General features: G+C 39.4%; 1 protein-coding gene across 1 annotated transcript in view; it reads right to left on the bottom strand.

The window, feature by feature from the left end:
- Ar (androgen receptor) overlaps window positions 1-9,105 on the bottom strand; it is a 172,126-nt gene extending 163,021 nt beyond the window's left edge. The window contains exon 1 of the mRNA XM_026399979.2: window positions 7,533-9,105. Within this exon, the coding sequence (XP_026255764.1) occupies window positions 7,533-9,040 (1,508 nt within the window). The 5' untranslated portion in view covers window positions 9,041-9,105. The remainder of the gene's footprint in view (window positions 1-7,532) is intronic.
- Window positions 9,106-21,959: the final 12,854 nt, after the last annotated feature.

Below are 21,959 nucleotides of genomic sequence, written 5' to 3'. Positions count from 1 at the left end.
CCAGAAATACACACCAGAAGGAGTGGTGACATTTACTTTATTCAAAGGACAACATATAAAAACATAAAATTATGACTTCAGCTGCTTACACAAACCTAAACACAAGCCAAATATAACTAGTGATTTCTGTGGCCTAGTTTATCTTCCTTACTTCTTCATGTTATTTTTCTACATAGAAATCATAATTATTCCTTACTCCCTTGCTAATAGTTCCAAAATCCAAATTCTAAAAAAAAAAAAAATTAAGACTATTAACAATACAAACCAAATTAGGCTTCATTTCTGCTGTTTCCCAAAGAGCTAAATATGCAGAAACATTGTCCTCTTCATCCAGGAAGGGGATGAGATTACCAGATCTAATTTGCACCTGAGTAAAACTGACACTAGTGTCTCCATATAGCATTCATAAAGGATGAAATGAAGTGCAGTTCAACTTTCAGGGCAGTAATTCCAGAGATATTCACACTCAGGTAATTTCAACAAGGTTGCAGTTATGAGATTAATATTTTAAAATTAATTTTAACTATATTTATACACATTGGCAATGGACAATACTGAAAGAAAATCAGAAAAATAATTTTAATTTCATTCATAGTGGTATAAAATACCTGGGAGTAAATTTAATAACTGAAGAGCAAAACTTATGTTCTGAAAACTATAAAACATTTTTGAAAAAAAGTAAAGAAGATCTAAATAAATAGGAAAACATCACATAATCATGTACTAGATGACAATACTGTTAAGAAACCATATTCCCCAAATTGATCTACAGATACAGTACAATCCCTATCAGAATCCCAGCCAGGCTCTTTGTAGAAGAGGACAAGCTGATTCCAATTCAGATGAAAATTCAAGGGAACTTCAAGAGCCAATGCAGTTTTGAAGAAGAACAAAGTTGGAGGATTCACATTTTGTTATTTCAAGCCTTACCAAAACCTGCAGTAATCAAGACAGTGTAATATTGACATAAGGACAGACATGCAGATTGATGAGATATAGTTGACAGTTCAGAAATAAACCCTCACATTTATGCTTGACTGATTTTACACAAAGGATGCTGAGATAGTTAAATGGGGAAACATAAACAAATGATGCTACCATATCTGGATATCTATATGCAAAAGAATGAATCTGGATCTCTACTGTCATCACATATATAAATTAAATCTAAATTTATCAAGGACCTAACTACAAACAGCTAAAATTATAAAACTCTTAGAAGGAAACATAGGTATAAATCCTTGTGATTTTGATCAGTCAAGGCCTTCATAGATAAAATAGTAATGTCATAGGCAAAAAAGAAATTATACATAAGGTGAACTTTATGAAACTTAAAACTGTGCCCTCAGGAAAAAAAACCCTCAGGAAAAAAAAAAAAGACAACCCATAACATATAAGAAAACATTCACAATTATCTGTTAAAGAACTTGTACCAAGAATATATGTGTGTGTGTACACATAAACACATGCACACACAAACACACACACACACATTTAAACACAACTAAATCATAAAGAAAGACAACCCACCTGAAAATGAGCAAAGTATATGAAAGGATAGTTTTGCCATGGAAAGTATACAAACAGCCAATAAGTACATGAAAAGATACTGAACATGATGATTATTATGGAAACGCAAATCAAAACCACAATGAGATACCACTGCATGCACACCCATTAGTATAGCTATCCTAAAGAGATAATAGTAAATATTGGCAAAATGTAGAGAAAATGGAACCCTTATATATTGCTGGTGGGTTTGTAAAATGGTGCAGCCACTTTTGAGAATGGCTTGGCAGATTCTCACAAAGTATGGAGAGGTACAATATGACCTAGAAATTTCACTCCTAGATAATACCCCCCCAAAAAGCAAAAAACACATTTGTACAAAAAATTTGTTCACTAATTTTCATGGCGGTATAATCAATACCAGCCAAAAGTTGGAAAAATCCTAATGTACATCAGCTGATGAATAGACAAAATGTGGTATATGATGGAACATTATTGAGCTATAAAAAATAATGAAATATTGACATGTGCTTCAACAAGTTTGAACCTTTAAAACATTATTCTATGTGGAAAATATGAGTCATAAAAGACCCCCATATTGCTTGATTCCATTTATATGAAAAGTTATAATAAGCAGATCCATACAGAAATAATGTAGATTAGTGGTAGCTCAGTATTGGGACTAGATAAGGGGGTGATTACGAAGTGGCACAGTATTTCCTTTGGGGGTGATTAAAATGTTCTAAAATTACAGTAGTTTGCACATAACTCTAACTATACTAAAAACCATCAAACTATATACCTCACATTGGTGAATACTACAGATTGTAAATTACAACTCAATACTACTAACAAAATAAAACTCAATACTATGTGATCTTAATTGACAGCACTCTCCAGCGACCAGAATTTTAATGCTATAATTTTTTCTAAATGAGCCAACTTCAACCCTGATATGGCCTGCAGGTTGTCAGCAGTAATCTGTTTGAGAGAGAAGGGGTGGTATCACTCATGAGTGTACAAGTAATAAATTGTCAGCTATCATCTCTCTGCAGCCGTCCCTGAGTATAGCCCTTACTGAGCAACAATCTAAAGCATTAGAGTCATGTGGGAAGCTTCCAGAAGAAAAATGATGTAAGTTCTGCTCCAGAGAGGTTTCCCCACATGATAAACAAATATCATAGAAAATGCAACTATTTATATTCCCCCACCTAGCAAAGAGGTGATGGCTAAGTACATTCGTGGTCTACTCAAACTTACAAAATGGCTAGTGAATAAACTGGAAAATTCTGAGTCTTTTCTTTGAAAAGACTACGTAACTTTAGGATTTCATAAAATTTTCCCTATGATGAAGGGTAATCAATGCTGATTACTGCACATAACTTTACAAGCAATTTTTTAAAGCCAGCTTTGAATTTAGGATTTTATTAATTCCTCTGAATTAATATCCCAGGACTCAGTGGAATGTTGGTAGGGAGGAAGTCTGGAGTAGAATAATTTATTTAAGATTTTCCCATTGTTTTCAAATGATTGATTTACACAGAGCTTGAGCAGGTTAGCTCAGTTGGACACTTCCAATGAGTACCCTCACCTGCAGATTAGTGCATTGCACAAGTCCGATCCAGACAGAGCTGTCTAGCAAGAGAAAGGGTCCAGTTATTCTCAGAGACTAAGAGAAGGTTATCAACAGGGCCAGTGGACTGATAGGGACAGAGATCAAGAGAGGGACACTAAGACTAAGACGGTAGCCAGCAAAATACTTCATTAAATTTCCAAGTCCTCAAGCCATCTAGTTTCGCTCCCTCAGAAACTACTGAATCAGTCTCTCAAGGTAAAAAGCCCAGCTATTCATTTTGCAATCGGCTCATGACATTTACTCTTAAGAGAGAGGTGCTGGGGTTGATCTGATCTGCTACTCTGCAGATTTTTTAAAAAAGAAATTCTTTAGTAGCATGCCACAGGTGTAATGAGAAAAATATCCTGAGAAGTAGGAAGAAGAGTCTATATTTCAATGTCAAAAGCATGAAAGGAGTGGAATAAAATAAAATCGGGGATAGGCAGCACTCGAGGAAGCTGCAGACAAAGAGAAAATGGTGGAGATGGGGTTAGAGAAAGATCTCCTTTTACCCTCTCCAGTCAAGCTCATGAAACCATTTTTCTGTTTGTTTTTCAGTTTTCAGAATTATGACTTCAGCTTCAGTGGTAAAAGAAGCCCCTTTCTTTGCCACAACCAGCCTGCATTCTGATCCCTGCTTGAACACAGTTCCAAATGAAACCGGTGGTGTTGATATAACCACTGTTAATAACAATAACAGTATTAATAATAAAATTGTCTACATTCAACTCACACGATCCCACCAAGGTTGGTTACTATACATGTACGTACGAGTCAGGAGACCAAGGAATTCTTAGTTTTAAAAGCATATATATACATATAATATGAGAAAGTTATTATTAATATTAATGAAGAAAATTAAATATGCCAGCAAATTCAATATATTATTTTACAGTTTGCAGCTCAATAAGTGAAAGTTTGATAAGGTAAAACCAGTGCTGGCAAGAAAGCACCCCAAAGTAATCCTGCAATTGGAAGGCTGAAAGCTTCTCTGAAAACACCCCCCACCAATGTGTTAACCTTTGGCTGTGCTGAGAGAGATAGTCTGTGGACAAGCAAGAGGGTCCTTCTTTGGCTACCTCCTGTATAATAGAGTGCACTCAGTGTGGCTATTTGGGTCTCATGTTCTGATTACTTGGAGCCAGACATCAGAAACTGAGGCCCAAATAGCAAAATTTTGCTTTACAAAACAGATAAATTAGTCTTTATAAGATAGACATAAAAAGCTGCTTGACAATTGGGGAGGGGAGCAAAAATAAAAGGAGGAATTAATAAAATTCCATATTTTGAAAAAAGGTAATAGCTAAAGGCAGGACTCTTCAATCTCAAAGCACTACTAAAAATATTACCTATTATGGAGACTGGAGTACACAACCAAGAGAAAAATTAAAATGTTCTTTTTGCATTCTGGATAATTTCTCTAAATCCCAACTCTACATGGTCTCCTTTCGGCCCCAACTCCCAAGAAAAAAATGTTTGCCATATTATTGTGCTTCTTGCTGAGATATGAAGGGGCCTACATCTGTCAAGTGGACCAGTGGTCAGCTAAAAAAGTTGTATAGTCTTGTTTGATCTCTGAGAGAAGATAGATCTATAAAATATCATCCGGGTCGCAAATAAGCTTCATCACTTTTTATTATTCCTTCTGTTCACAAACCACATTCTAAATTAAGTAAAAATAGGACCACTGCTGTCTTCTGACCTTCTTTGAGCAGAAACATTGTTGATATATAAGAACATAGAGTTACTGCAGCAGTAACTAAAGTTTTAAAAAACCCTCCACTTAACCAACTAATGTACATGACCACACACACACACACACACACACACACACACAAACACACACACTTGGAAAAGAAGGAACCTAACAGGTTATTGGAAGCATTCTAGAATTTTGAGATTTTTAAACTCAAATTTAGCACATAATACACGCAATACAGAGGGAAAAAAAAACTGACTTTGATTTTTAAAGTCCCTTTGCATTTCACCAAACTGTGCTCTTAAAAAGTGAGGGAAAGAAAGAGAAAGTAAGAAAACATTTCAACTTTTAAAGAGGGATTCTGATTAAACTGTTTAATTTCCAAAAAAGTAACTTAAGGATTTTCTATATTCTAGAAATGAAAATTATTTGTCAACCCACTCGACAGGAACATCAGTTTTCCCTTTTACTGAACTCCTTATAGCCAGTGCAGCAATTAAATTCAGGAAAGATTAAATAATTTAAAAAATTTCTTCAGGTTCTGCTAAATTCTTATAATTGTGCTCATTAATTTGAACAGTGTCAAGGAGGCATTATGGTATGATGATCTTCCTAATACAGAAGTTTTTCCATTAAGATTTGTGATAAAATCACCAAGCTTACCGTACACCTGATGGGAAGAACTCCCTGCTCTGCAGCCGCTCACTGAAAATTTAGGTTCTATTTTCAAAGACACTTATCCCTAAACAAATATGTAGAACTATTAGTTTCCTCCCTGTTGAGTGAATATCAACATACCTCTCTCCCAACAGGGGAGAATTATACAGAATATGGAAGGTTTCAGTGACTCCATTTAGCATCACAGTAGGTCAAGAAGCAGCTTAGACAATTTCCCCTTGGGAAAAAAACATTACAGTAGAAAAGGAACTCTGTTCTCTAATGACAACCCCCCCAAAATTAACCCTACCAAGTAAATCTGTTCTCATAAAATGAATAAGACCTTTTATCCCACAGCATAACCCATTGCAAAAATAAACACCGTAAATTATCTAGAAAATACTTTGACGATACCAAAAGAACGCTTTGAAAATCCAGTAAGCCAAACCTTAAAAACCCAATAAGATGTAAAGCCTGATAAGAAGCTGTTTTTTCAACAATACATAAAATAATATTTTATGAACTCCTATCCTCCTTTTTCTCTCTTTGACCCTGTGCTATCAACCTTCCAAGAATAGAATCATCAATGAAAGGAGGCAAATTGTTAGATTTAAGTCATCAAACAAATATGCTAAGTCTAACCAAAAAAATCTGGAGAAGTCATAGATAAAATAAAATTGCTACAGAAACATAAAGTAAGACAGAAGTCCAAGGGACTTCAGCACCTGAGAAATCCGAAGAATTAATTCCCCAATCAATACTTCCTCTCTCACCAGATAAAGGAATATTTTAACTTGGTAATGGGGGGGGGGAGATCTTCAACATGGTCTCCAAGAAGCTCAAAAACTTCAGTGAAGAAAATACTTTAATAAACAAGATGAAATTGCTGGCCACATTTCTCATGTCCTAATTAAAACTCAGGCAAAATTATAGATCATAGGTTACTTAACAATTCTTACTCCATTTATTAGCAGTAAAACTCATGTTTTAAAATGCAAGCACGTTCTTGAGATGAAGTAGTATAATAAAGAGCCTTACTCCTACCTCCCCAATACAGATTTTTTAGCACACTGGAATAGCAGGAAATGCTTTACAAAATTTTTTCCCAACACTTTTACAAGTCAGACTCAAATCTAGTAACATTGTTCATTAAAAGAACATTCATCTCTTTATACATCTGAAGGAAACCTGCAGTAGAGGGCTGTGGATCTGTTATAATCCACAGGGAAAATAAACACTTTACAAGAGACAACCGACCCAAGAAGTAACTACTTCTAACATAAGTCAACCAATGCTGAGAAACCTGTGAGGGTAAATCTTGTCCAGTCTTTACCAAGAAAGTTGCCCTTTTACCCGCTCCAAACGTTCCTGGTTGGATTCTCTCTGCTGACCTCCCAACCCTGGAACACATCCCCAGTTGCTTCCAAGGAAGGGAACCTCACTCCTTCACATAGAGGCCTCAGCACCCAGAGGCTTTTTGCTTCCCTAACCCAGAATTCCGTTTTATTCTTTTGGAGGAGGCGGGCTAGGAAACACTTGGTCCAGCACTTTTACCTCTATTTTGTCAAGACCGGCCATGCACAGACTGGAAGGTGAACACTAGCAGACCCCAAGAGGAAAAAATTGCAGTCATTCTGAAGGAGGTTACAGGACTTTGAGAAAAGGAGGTAAAAGGGAGTGGCGGGCTTAAGGGCTTTATCTGTGAAAGAGTCCAGTGTAATGGAATTTTAATTTAAAGTCTGTGGAACCTGGAGTACCAGATGGTAATGAGGATTTTAGATGGTCAGGGGAGTTGTCGAGGAATATGAAAGGGCTTGAACCAGCACCCAGTGCGCACAGCAGGTATTCAGATGCTCAGGTCCAAACTTTGGCGGGCCCAGAGTCCCTGGGAGAGCTCTAGATTTAGTGCAGCCCTTCCTAAGGAACCAGTCTGAGTTCTGCCAAGGTTAGTAGAAATGCTCGGGTGGGAAGGAGTGGCTAGCTATCTTAGAATGCATAGCGAATCTGTGCCCCAAGCCGAGAAAGGTGACGTTTTTGGGAGGAGAAACTTACCGCATGTCCCCGTAAGGTCCGGAGTAGCTCTCCATCCAGGGTCCCATCTCGCTTTTGACACAACTGGGACTGGGATAGGGCACTCTGCTCACCACGCCGCCAGGGTACCACACATCGGGTGCAGGAAAGTCGCCCTCCTGTCCTGCCAGCCCCTGAGGTGGTCGAGCGTAGCCATAGGGGGCTACAGCCCCTGCCTCTCCTGCACTGCCGCCGCTGCCTGCGCCGCATGGTCCATACAACTGGCCTTCTTCTGCTGAGAAGAGAGTGTGCCAGGAAGAGGAGGCGGCTGCCGAGGGTGATCCGGAGCTGGGTCCCGCGGCACCTCCGCCATGCAAGCTTCCCAGGTCCCCATAGCGGCACTGCGCCGCGGCTGCTGCCCAGGCACTGCTATAGTCTAGCGGGTTCTCCAGCTTGATGCGGGCGTGCGGATGGGGAGGTGGTGGAGGGGGCGGCGGCCCAGCCAGGGCCAGCGGAAAGTTGTAGTAGTCGCGACTCTGGTATGCGGCCGCTTCGTCCAATGCTCCGGACTTGTAGAGAGACAGAGTGGACGGCAGCTCAAGTGTCCCTGAGCTCCCTGCTTCGCTGCTGCCAGAGCAGCCCAGGCCCTCGCCGTCCAGCCCTTTGGCGTAAGGTCCCTTGAAAGAGGAATACTCAGCAATCTCTTCAGTGCCCTTTCCTGGGCCGTCGTCCAGCAAAGAACCTTTGCATTCGGCCAGCGGGGCACAGGGAGTGCTACGCACAGCGGGCGGACCTCCCAGGAGCGGCGCGTACATGCAATCTCCCCTAAGCTGTTCCCCAGGACTCAGATGCTCCAACGCCTCCACACCCAAGCCCATGGACACTGACACTGCCTTACACAATTCCTTTGCGCTGTCAGATATGGTCGAGTTGCCCCCTAGGTAACTGTCCTTAGAGGAGGCGGGAGCCCCAGCGGCCTCCCTAGCTCTCCCGCTGCTACCATCGGATACCACCTCCTGCTGCTGCTGTTGCTGTTGCTGAAGGAGTTGCATGGTGCCGGCCTCGCTTAGGATGTCTTTAAGGTCGGCGGAGCAGCTGCTTAAGCCCGGGAAAGTGGGCCCCAGCAGGGACAGTGTGGATGGGGCAGCTGAGTCATCCTCGTCTGGAGGTGCTGGCGGCGGCTGCGGCAGCCCCTTGCCGGCGGCGGTAGCAGCTCCTGGCTCTGCGAGACAGCTGCTCTCGGGGTGGCCCTCGGGGGCTGACTGCTGTTGTGAAGGCTGTTGTTCCTCGTCCAGGGCCAGGTAGCCTGTGGGGCCTCTGATGTGGGCTTGGGGAGAGCCATTCTCACCCTGTTGCTGCTGCCGGGGGCTGCTCTCCTGCTGCTGCTGCAAACGGGCGCCGGGAGGTGCTGTGCTGGAGGCCTCAGGGTGCCGGGGGCCCGGGTTCTGGATCACTTCGCGCACGCTCTGGAACAGATTCTGGAAAGCTCCTCTATAGGTCTTGGACGGAGGTCGGGGGTAGACCCTCCCGAGTCCTAACTGCACCTCCATCCTTAAACTAAGCTGAATCTTCCACTTAATTCCCTTACCCTGACTCCCTTTTTCTTACTCAGAAGAGTTCAACAGGCTGAGATGATGCGGTAGTCGCTGCAGTTAGGTGTCCACCTGCGGGAAGCTCCAGGGAAGAAAACTTGCAGGAGCAAAAAAACCAAACCAAACCAAAACACACAAACAACAACAACAATAATAAAAAAAAAAAGCGTTCTGACAGCCTCAAAGTCCTGTGTTGAGGAAAACACGCGCTGGACACAATCTGCTTACAGTCTGTTTCTAAATACTTGAATGGCAGATTCAAAAGATGCTCAAATCTTGGGGGGAGGGAGGTCCTCTGCTTTCCAAATTCAATGTCCAGTGAAGCAGGTGCAAATAAAAATTGGGTTATTTTCTTTTTGTTTTGTTTTGGCTTTGTTTGGTTTTGTTTTCAACTACTGAAGCCCTGCCATTTCATCTTTTGATCTCTGGCTCTGCACTCACAGGGGCGGTGGGGGGGCAGCAGGAGGAGGTAGAGGGGGATTGTGGGGAACCAAGGGGCCCTCCCTGCGCGCTAAGGAGTCAGGTCCTGGCTGTAGTGCTGAAGCGCTCCCCAGTCGCCCAGATCCCAAAAGCCTTCTTTGCAACGTGCAGCTAGCTCGCTTGCTCGCAGCCAAAGGGAGTTACCTCTTTGCAAACTGGCTGGCAGAGCTGGGCCGACCGGGTTGAAGGGGAGAGGGTTTGTGGGAGGGGGGGGCAGACCGAGAGTAGCTGGCGGAGGCAGCTGCGGGAGAGGAGACCTGGGGTGGGGGGGGGGGTGTTGAAGGGAAGGAGGACAAAGGCAGCCGTCAGTCCTACCCGGCACTTTCCTCGTTTCCTCCAAGTCTCTAGCAGCTTTTAGAAACTTCGCCGAAGAGGAAAGGGCAGCTCCGGGGCGGCGGCTTCGAAGCCGCTGAGCTGCAACAGGCGTTGGCTGTCGCTGGAGCCGGGCTAGGGTGGCGCGGTGCGTCCCTTCTGCTCCTCTACGGTACTGGAGCGGCTAGCTAGATCTTTTTCCCTCCGTCGCCTCCTCTGCCTCCAGGTTTGCTCCGGACCCTGCGTGTCTCCCAGCAGGCTGGCTCCCCGGGATCTCGGAGGGGGCGCTGGGAGGTGGAGAGCAAATGCAACAGTTTGCGAGTCGGTCCCGCCCCCGCCAGGCCGGCCTCCTAGCCTTCCCACCTCCTTTCTCTCTCCCCTCCCCTCTCCTTTTCTCCCCTCCCCTCACCGCAAGCTAGCGCCCAGTGGCTCTGGAGAAACAAGTGCTGGCACAGCGTGGGTGAGGGCAGGAGAGGCTCGCTCAAGCCCCGGAGGACCCCTGCTCCTGGAATACCTCTTACTTTCCTATACCGGGGTTCAGGAGCCGGGCCAAAAGCTTTAACCTGGAGCTTTATTTTGAGGACAGGGCTACGGGATCTCCTGAAGGCCAGCACTCAACACACTTGAATCCAAAGCCCAGTACCAAATCAGAGGCTTGGGGTGGTGAGGGGGAAGGGGCGACAGGAGCACGTTGAAAATATTGTCTCCTACAAATTAAGGAGCAAGCTACAGCCTAGCCAGCTGGTACTTGCTGAAACCTTTGCGATTACCAAAATGAAGCTAGACTGGGCCTCATGGCAGGGTGCCATTTGCTCTGGGAACCCTAGGCCCTAGGAACCAGAGGTCATTCCTGCTATATTCTCTGACCTCTTCCTGTCTGGAATTGCCTCTAACCAGCAGTTCACACCTATCCAAAGTTGCATGGTACAAAAACACTCAAACAGGCAAACACGCAAAACACAGCCACTGCTTGCCATTTACATGTGGACCCTTGATTTTGTCCAGAGCTTTGCAAATGTTTGTTTGTATTCTTGGAGTTTCCAAGATGTCTTTGCATATTTTAAACTTTTGAACTGTACTATCCAAGGAATAGAACCTATGTAGGGCTGCTTTTCTTCCTCTTGATTGGCAGCTAAGGGTGGAGAGTGATGTGGGACTGCAACTCCCCTTCCAGAGGAGTTTCACAGCCCCTGTGTAAAGATGGAGCAGAGGTGGGAAGACCTATAAGCAATGTTTTCTCATAGGAAAGCCTTTGGCCTCCCTAGCTTTTATATTCCTTAGACAACTGTGTCCCAGAAGGCTTACGTAGATTTTCCCTAAGACTTGAATATTACAGACTTCTAAAGAGAAAAGAGTGATTGCTGCTTTATCTTGCTCATAGGGAAGTATTATGGGCATTACTTACTTGACCAAAAGAGGTAAATGAAATCTAATGGCAAAAATGAGTGGACATGATCAGCTCTATCTCACAGATGAACAAGTAGAAGCAAGGACATAATTTGTTCTGTGTTCCATAATAGTAGAACCTGAGCCAGTCTTCTTCATTATTTTAGCTAGACCTGTCAATCTCCTGGGCACTTGGTAAATAACTATAAATGAACATTCCAGAATACTAAGGCCTGAGGACCCTTTCACCTGAGGAGATGAAAAATTGTCAGCTTAGACATTAATAGCTACAGACCTCCCTGGACATATGCCAATAATACCCCCCCCCCTTTTTGATGAAGACTCACAAATCCCTCCTTGTGGTAAAGAAGCAGTCTTATAATCCATATGATGCCAAATTGTAACATGCCTAAATTCCATTCCTTATTGTAATGGGAAATAGGAATATATAACTCAAATGCACAGACACTTTGTAACTTTATTTGAATGGTCATCACAACCTCAGGCCCACCAATCTTTTAAACTAGAGTTGCTCAAAGGGAATTTAGTCAGCTGGAAGTATGGTAGGATGACTTGAACATAGATCTCAGAACCAGAAGAACTACTTTTCTGAGGACTGACAATAAAGTGAGGTGTTAATGGCAGTGAATGAGCAATGCAAGATGGAGGAAGGAAGTTAGAAGAAAAGAGGCATGAACAAATTAAGAAGAGGAATATCTCTACTAAGTTACCTTTTGAATAAATGGCAGCCAAATCTACATCTGAAGAAGTCTAAAGTTTGTGTTGTCTCTATAGCACAAAAATTGTCTTCACTTTCCTCATCAGAAAATTGTAGCCAATATTACTTACCTTTAGAAGGCTGATATAGCAATTTAAAGGTATCATATACACAGAACAAATTTATAAATAGGAAAGCACTCTAAAAAATCTGATGGATCACATTTTTTAAAGTAGAGCAAACTATTCACAAGTTTTATAAGGAAAGATAACTACTTTGAGCATATTAGGGACATATGCATACTTTATTTGAAAGTTTTGAACTCTGATCCATCATCTTCAATCTTATTTTCCTCCCATTGTTTTAAGAAGATAAACAGGCATTATTTAAGAATATTACAAAAATTCAGTATTTATATCAGCTTTCTTCTTTCTCCTCCCCCTTCATTTGCAATTTTAAAACTGTAATAGATTTAGAGGTGTGCTCTCAGGTTGGTCTATTTGAGAGTAAGTTCTGCTATGGGTGTCTTTGCAACTTCAAGTGGGCTTTGTTAATGGAATCTACCTTAGTTCCTTGCTCTTTAAAATTAGAATCACCTGACCTCTGGAAAATGGTGAACATTTACTTCCTAAATATCTCTCAAATATACCAAACTCTTTTCATCTCTATTGCTGCCAAACTAGTTTGAGACACTATTTATTCCTACCTGGCCCACTGCAAATTGTCTCTTTCCTTTCACTCTTATTTTACCACAATTGGTTCTACTCAGAGATTTTTGAAAAATAGCTTCATCAAGGCATATTTGACATGTAATAAACTACATATATTAAAGCCATACAAATGGTTAATTTTTTAAATTATTAATTATATATGTATAGACTCACGAAATCATCACCTAATCAAGACAGTGAAAATGTAAATCACTTGAAAATTTTCTTCTGTAACTCCTCTCCACCTGTCCTATACTCCACCCTCTCAGGCAACTAATGATATGCTTTCTGTCAATATGGATTACTTTTGATTTTCCAGAATTTTATAGCAATGGAATCACAATACATACTTTTTGTCTTTTATCTTGCACTGAGCATAATGTCTTTGGTATCCATCTAAGCTATTGTATATACTACTACTTAGTTCTTTCTTCTTTATTGCTAAGCAGTATTCCATTGTGTTGCTACATCACAGTTTTGATTATCCATTTGCTTACTGATAGACATTTGAGTTCTTTCCAGTTTCAGGCTGTTACAAATAAAGTTGCTATGGATATTTATACAAAATCCTTCATATGGATTAATGCTTCCATTTCCCTTTGGTAATAAAATACTTATTTATGGAATGGGTGTGTCACAGTTCTAAGAAACTGACAAACTGTTCTGAAATTGTTATACCATTTTAAATTTTCATTTAAATTCTCTTATGAGAATTCCTGTTCTACACATCTTCACCATCACTTGGTATGATCAGTCTTTTTAATTTTTGCATTCTAATCTAGATGGATAAAGATTTTTCATTTAATTTGCATTTACCCAAAGAATAATAATATACAGCATTTTCTGTGTGTTTATTTTCCATTTGTATATTTTAAAATGAAGTCTCAAAATTTTTGTCTATTTTTAAAAAGTAGTTTTTATTTTAATATGAATTTTTTTGGTTATTTATGTACTCATCAAAGAAATACATCAAAATTTTGATTTAACAATGTTTTCTATCTGTAGTTTCATTGGTTTACCAGTGTCTCTTAAGGAGCAGACAATTTTAATTCTGATGAAGTCCTATGTATTAATTTGTTCCCTTATATATTGTGCTTTTGGTATCAGATTTAAGAAATATTTTTCTAATCCAAGATCACATCACAAAGATTCTTATCTGTGTTTTCTTCTAGAAATTGTATAATTTTCAATTGTAAAATTAGGTGTATGATTCATTTTGAGTTATTTTTGTATGTAGATATTGGATTTTCTATATACAATGTCCTTCATTAGGCACTATTCATTGAAAAGGCTATTGTTTACCCACATAAATTACCTTTGGACCTTTTCAGTTATCAATTATCAATAGATGTTTGTACATAGGGGTCTTTTAGAAGATCTAATCTAGTTCTGCCATTTCCCTTCTTAAATTCTGTCATGGGCCTTCCCTTGCTTATAGTATAAAAGTTCAAAATTTTAACCACACACTACATAATCTGGCCTCTCTAAGCCTTCTGACATCATCTCATATCACTTTTCCTCTTGCTTTCTAAGCTTAGCTTATACGGGCCTTTATTTGTTCCTTAAATGCCCCCATAGTCTTTCCTGCCTTTTCATATACTATTCCCTCAATCTGAAATGCTGGTTCATCCTTCTCCCTCATAATCTAATTTATGCCAAACATATTGCAGTTTCAGGAAGACTTCCTGGACCTCCTAAACTAATTCAACTTCTCTTCCTCCATACAGTATTCTCTTTCAAAGGGCTTCTCATGATCTTTTCTCCTCATTGGACTCCAAATTTCCAGAGATCAGGGACCATGTTGGTTTCTGCTTATTATTAAATCCTTGGGACTGCTTAATAAATTTATCTGTTGAATAAATTAATGTTTTTTATTTACACTAAATTAAAATTCTATTTCTAAACTGGGAGTTTTGCTTTGGGGGTGTACAAAAAGCTTTGTGGTTTCAGCATGCTTAGGAATGTAATAAATATTTTTTCAAATTACAAGCAAATTAGAGAATCCATTCAATTCATTCTGTGAATGAATATTTATTTAAAGATTTAGTATTTTGCCAGGCTCTGTGCTAGGCACTTGGGATTCACAGATGAATACAACACTGTAGACACTGCCTGTGAAGAGCTCATTCTTAGTCCAGGAACAAGAGTGAAAAACTATTTAAATAACTACTTCTGAGCTGGGCTGGAAGTGAAGATCAGGACTTATGAATAAACCCTCACTGTTCTACCTTCTTCTGATTTGTTGACAGCAGCATTTCCTCTACTTAAAGAATATTTTCTCTTCTCATTTTTTTGCCCCTCAATGTTTAAGTTCACTCTCATCCTTTCCCAGAACTCCATTCTTAACTTCTTCCCTGGTTGCTGTCTTCCAGACTATCATCAACAGAATTAGAATCAGAGTTCTTTCCTAAATGACAACTCTGGTAATATTGAACCTTGCTTCTATAAGCTTTAATCACCTGCACCAGGGGTTTCAAACTCAAATGCATATGAAGTAACAAAAACTGAATGAGGAATGCCTGGTATTAGAGACACAAAAGGGCGTGATGGAGGCAGTGGCCAACTAGAGAGCAGATGCCCGATCAAAAGGGAGCAGCCACCACTCAGCCCTAACTGTTTGTTGCCAGGCAGGAATGTGGCCTCAGTGTTCCAGATGTTCCATTATTTTCAAGAACAACAGCATTCCAAATTTTAATGTGAAATCTCCTGATTTTTTAAAATGTTGGCTTCTAATTCAGATGGTTTGAAAACATCATGCAGGCCAACCCTCTGCAAGCCAAACAAAACATGTCTATGGACAAGAATCAGTTTGTGGGCTGCCAATCTGCAGTCCTCTGGCCTACGGATTCAAGTCCAAGTTCTATAGCCTAGCTTTTAAAGTCGATCACAGTAAGGTCTTTATCTCTCTTTACAACCAATGTCCCACCTCTTTCTCCTGCCAACCATCTACCCCTTCAATCTTTTCAGACTTCTTAGGCTCCATCTGAATATACCTTTATTGTTCAAGACCTGACTACCTTTGGACCATGCTGTTCTCTTCTATTGAAATGTTATTCCTCCATGACCAAATCCAAACTGACCTTCCAAAACACAGCTCAATTGTTGACTTCTCTGAGAAGCTTTCCTGTATTTGTTAATCACAGTTAATTTAAACAGCACTTTATTCTTATCTCTTTTAAAGCAGTTATCACAGATATGTGTCTTAATTTTATGGCTAAAGATCTTTCTCCTTCCCAGGTAGTATCCCCCTCTTTTATGAAATGTCATTCAATTTTTTTTGTTTATTTGTAAAACAAATATGGGGAGCTCCTGCTATGTGCCAGGCACTCAGCTAGGCACTGTGATTAAGAGCTCTAAATGTTCAATTTAACCAAAATGTAGGTATAAAATGTTAGATGTAATCATATTACAAAAGTGATATAAGAAAAAGAGAATTTTGCCCACATCTCTGCTATCTGGTTGCTAGTGATAATTCACTATGACTCCACTGTGACATGCTACCATTGCGGGCCACTGATAATTATTTACTTTTACATATAAATCTAGGGAGTAGGACTTATATCCCACCTTTTTTGAGGTACTGGGAATTAAACACAGGACACTCTACCATTGAGTAATATCCCCAGAACTTTTTATCTATTTTTTTGAGACAGGATCTCACTAATTTGCTGAGATTGGCCTTGAATTTTTGATTCTCCTGCCCCAGTCACTTGAGTAGCTGGAATAACAGGTAAGCACCACCATGCTTGCTAAATTATTTCTTTTTTGTAAAGAGCACATCTGAGTCTCAGAAATATTGAGTAACTTGTCCAAGGTCAGTCAGCTCATAGGAGGTAGTGCTGGTAGTGTGAACCTAGATGTCTTTTAAAACTGCAACTGATCTCTTATCAGTATACATCAGTTGTCTCTCTGAAGTCATTGTAAATTGCCTTGTTTATCTATAATACTTAGAAAAGATATTGGGAAAGCAGAGGCATTACTGAATGTTTTACATAGAAAGTATTTTGCAATAAAGTTATAAAGTTACGTTTGATGAAAAATAAAATGAATTTCCATTCTTTAGTTTGTGGTTTTGGGTTCTGAAACCAGGAGTACTCTACTACTGACCTACATTCCTATCCCTTTTTACTTATTGATTTTCTGATACAGGGTTTTGCTAATTTGCTGATACTTGCCTGGTACTGGTGATACTAGTGCCTCATCCTCCTGGCTAGCTGGGATAACAGTGGTGCACCACCATGCCAGGAACCCCTCCTATTAATCACCTTAATCACTTTGGACCTTATTTTACTTTTTTGAAAAATGGAGATAAAATAATTTCTTTCACGATGATTTGCTTGAAAAACAAATAAATGTTGAATGTAAAGTAAATGTGTAATAAGGATTATTGTTATTATTTGCCCATTATATGACAGCATGTATATTATTTATAATCCTTACAACAGTTCTTCAAGGGAAACATTACTGTTTCTTATTATTCTAACTTTATTTAATTTTAACTTTTTTTGTAGTGAGGATTGAACTCAAGAGCTATATCCCAGTCCTTTTTTTTTTTAAAGAGAGAGAGAGAGAATTTTAATATTTATTTTTTTTAGCTTTCAGCGGACAGAACATCTTTGTTTGTATGTGGTGCTGAGGATCGAACCCAGGCCGCATGCATGCCAGGTGAGTGCGCTACTGCTTGAGCCACATCCCCAGCCCAATATATCCAAGTCCTTTTTATTTTTCATTTTGAAATAGGGTCCCACTAAGTTTCTGGTTTTATTACTAAGTTGCTGAGGCTGGCCTCCAACTTGCAATCCTCTGCCATAGCCTCCTCAGCCACTTTTATTACAGGCATGCACCACTGCATCCAACACCATTATTTCCATTTTAACCATGACAATATTGAGGTAGAGCTAGAGCTTGGAACCTAGTCTGTTTGACACCAAACAAAATGTCTTATTGCCTCTCAGGCATTAGGCAATAGTTAATTACTGGTATCATCCATATAGTGCTATTTATTTTTCAAAATGCCTAAAGATATTTAATCCCAATTCAGGTGCCAGGGACAACACTGGAATTCAAAGTTTAAACTTTACCATTTAAAAGATCTGAAAACATATGAAGCAGAGGTCAACAGTTGGGGACATTTTACAAAATCCCTCTCACTCCCCATTCACATGTCAATGTTCCTTCAGCAAAGACACATAATGTCAGTCTACACTAGAAAGGTCCTTGGCAGCATTCTTTGCTGCATGATACATGCTTAAAGATGGTAATATAAAGGGAATATTGGATCATATTCATTTTGGCTCCAATAGGTAGTGAGGATGGAATCATTAGTTGCCAAAAGAAAAAAAAAAGATCATCACTTAGACAACATGTTACCTATGGGCCCTTAAGAATGGAGCACTCCAGGGAAAACTGCCTGCGACCAAAAGATAAAATTGAGATCAGTGCTATTTTCCATAGTAGCAGAATATCCCTGTAGAGTTCAAAGCTAGGAGAGGCGACCCACTTAATGGTTATAATTACATTCATATTATTTCTCTGGATTAAAAAGAGGAGGGGTGCCTTCTCCCTGTTTCTGCATCATCAATCTCTAGCAACAAATAACACTACCCTTAGTTTGTATAGGACAATATGGTTCACAAAGAACATTTGCATGTAATACCTCAGTCAGTTTTGAGAGCAACTTCTAGAGTTAAGTAGAATATGAACTATTATCTATAGTGCTCAGAAGAATCTAAGTCTCTGAAAACTGATGTGAGTTTCCCTAGGTCATAGAACAATTCAGATACAGAAATATGTGACAGGGTCAGCATTCTCCTTGATCAGAATTCTGTTTTCTACACCAGCAATTTTCAGTAATTAGTATCCCTCAAGAAGTGATACCTTATCCTTAGAGACACAAATTATTTACAGATAATGAGAATTTGGGTTAGGGTTGGACTAGCTCTACCATGAAATTGGAACCAATTCTCTGTAGCCCAGTTTTCTCTCAGCTGCTTCTGGAAATGGGTGGCATTGATGTTACAAAGGAGTAGCACAGAGGACAAGATAAAGGTAAAGTTTTCCAATCCCTCCCTTCTGGCTTCCTCTGTATGCCTTCCCCACAGAAAAGTATGACATATTTCTTGAGCCCCTGAGAAAATGCCCTTGTCCCCTTATTTCCATCTTTGTAATATTTTAGTTGTAGATGGACACAATGCCTTTATTTTATTTCTTTACTTTTATGTGGTGCTGAGGATTCAACCCAGTGCCTCACATGGGCTAGGGAAGTCCTCTTCCACTGAGCTACAAACCTAGCCTCATCTTAGTTCCATTTTAATCCATGGCAGCTAACTATTTGGAAATGACATGAATCAAACTGTGAACATAAAAACTTTCTTTAACTTCTGTATCAGTTGGAATGTGAATCTATGAATGGAAAGTGCATCATTCACTCATAATTTGGAAAGTAGAGGGTTATTAGAAGATTTTCTTACACTTTATCCATTGAATTACAAACAGTGCCTTGATATTTGTCAGCTGAAAATCTTTTCCTTGATTTAGACAGATGATTCAAGCTTGTGTATACTAGAATTATGAATTATTATGAACAAACCCATAGGGAAAAGCAAACAGTATTTTCCAATAGATCAAAACTGATTACACTCTCATAGAGTTGCAGGGGATACCAATTATGGCTATTTTATTTTCTAAGTAAACTGAAATCTGAGACTAAATGTATTCAGATACAACAATCAAATACCATTTATCAGCAATAGCCCCTTTGTCTCCAAAATTACCACTCCTTAGTCACCTGCTTTCCCAAACGCAATTGTGCTATGAAAGTGCCCAAAAACTCATTTTCAAAATTGCTAAATGAACCCCTGTCATAGATAACAAATCAGGACAAGAATATGAACACAAATGTCATAGTATTGTGAGATCAATTTGATTATGTGATCAGATTGAAATCAAAGGGCCTCATCAAGAAATACCTAGGTTGTAGTTCTAATATTCAGGGCACAGAGAACAGATTACACTAACACCTAACATTTACTACATAACTTTGTGTGGTAGCTGTCCTTCTAAGAGCCTCACACAAAGTAATTAATTTAATAGAAATGGTGCTTACTCTGTGCTCAGTCATTCTTCCATTTTACATGAATGAACGCATTTAATCCTGAGAACAGACCTGTGAGAAAGGTACTATTATTACTCTTGTTTTAAATATGAGTAAAGAGAAACACAGAAAATACAGAAACTTGCTCAAGGTCATACAGGTAGCATGTGATAAGACTTAGGATTGAAACCTCTGAAACCTGGCTCTTGAGCTTATAGCATCTGACTTCTAAATGGTATTTGTATATCATCTCTGTGGGCTCTTTCCATTGTCAAAATACATAGAAAGTCTCAATGAATAATTTCCCTTTTCACATCATCTACTATGTGCTAGGGATTCCCTAAAGAAATTCACAATATAAACTGAAGCAAGCTCATCATTTTCAATGTTAGTTGCAAAAATTTGTATTTTGTTAAAAATCCAAACAATTAGGACATATTCAGCATTTTAGACATTTGAAAGCTTTTCATCTAATTCTAATATGCTGTGTTAAGTTCAGCTGAGATTTCTTTTACCCCAATTTTCTGTTTTTCCTTTTTTAAAATTGTTTTTCCCCCTTGGTTCTCTTTATTACCTCTCACTTCTAATAGATACCTTTTCAATGAGGGGAATACTATAATGTCTTTCTAACTCAGTCTTTGTAGATGGAACTTCAGGGTAGGCTGTTAAAATCAGTGCAGAATCAAGAGCAGGGACTGTTTTAGTTGGTGGTCCAAGCACAGTAATAGGCTCATGGAATCAACTTGATTTGTCTTATTCTAATAAGGATTCATCTATAGCTAGACAAGTGCTCAATGACTCATTGTCACAGATGCTATCCAAGTACCACTTGATAGAGTAATATAAACTCTATAGCCAGGTTTCAAGGGTTCAAATATTGCTTCTTGACATTTACTATCTGTATGACCTTGAACATGTTTTATGTTCTCAGAGCTTTTATTTCCTTATCTGTAAAATAAGAGTATAATAATAATTTTCTCATAGTATTGTTGTGAGGATCAAATAGGTTCATTCATATAAAGCAGTTAGAAGAATGTCTGAAAACTCTATATTTGCAAACCCTTTGGGTTAGCCACTGTTTGTCAGATGATGGTAACACAATTGACAATCAGTGAATGTGTGCTTCCAACCTTTCTAATTACATTATACTTCACATTGCTAACACACATGGATCCTGTATTAGCCTCCATCTTTTCCTCAATGCATATGATCATTTGGAGAACATTGACTGGAAGTGAACTTGTATTCATGTGCTTCTATACCTTTTTCTGTAACTCCTTTAGATTCTCTGCTTCTTTTTCCATCTTCCTGATTCCAGTGCTTCCAGCTCTTGGTTCTTAATGGTGCCACTTCCTGGGTCACTCTCCACCAGTCCTGTTTCCTTCTCTTTATCCTGAATGTCAGAGGGTTTCCAAGTGTCCATGTAAAATAATAACTCTGCTTTAAGGTAAATCAGAAAATAGTTTATTCTGAGCCAAATATGAGTGACTATGGCCTAGGAACAGATTCAAGCTATCCCAAATTACATGTTGTGCCATGGAAGGGACTACATAAACTTTTAGAGTCACAGAGCAAAGAAATCAGAAATGAAAGCATCAAAAAATACGTTGGTGAGGGCATTAAGTAGGCAGGCTACAGTAGATTGGGGGAAGTACTTTTTATATATATTTTAGATATTATAGCATTCTTAGTTTTAGGGTTGGTGGAAGAGAGAGTTTTGCCAAGTTTAATGATCTATTCCAGAGTGTAACCTAATAGTCAAAAGGATGTTAAGCCAGATACAGATTTTGAAAGTGGGTAAATATTAAAGGGAGCTAGATTGTCCAAGATAATTTTGCCTCTATATCTACAAGATTTCATCTCTCTACAATCAAAAAGATCTAGTCATCCAAAGTCAACAGTCTGCAAGATCTTTAATATAGATGTGACTTCTTCAGACAACTTCAATTCACACAAAAGAGGCCTAAAGCCCAGGGCTCTTGACAGGATATGGGATCAGAGTAGCATCTCTTCTTGCTCAGGATTCTGAGATCAAGCAGCAACTTTTCAAGTTCAAATTCTTCAGACTCTAGGTTGGTCCTGTAATGTCCTGAACACTACAAGGTAAACTTTGCTGTCTCCCTATTGGTGGAGGACACAAAATAGTGTTGTTATTCAAGCCCACAGCCCAGAATGCTC

This window comes from Urocitellus parryii, chromosome X, assembly GCF_045843805.1.
Source record: "Urocitellus parryii isolate mUroPar1 chromosome X, mUroPar1.hap1, whole genome shotgun sequence".
Classification (NCBI taxonomy): domain Eukaryota; kingdom Metazoa; phylum Chordata; class Mammalia; order Rodentia; family Sciuridae; genus Urocitellus; species Urocitellus parryii.
This window is presented reverse-complemented; position numbering and strand designations above follow the sequence as displayed.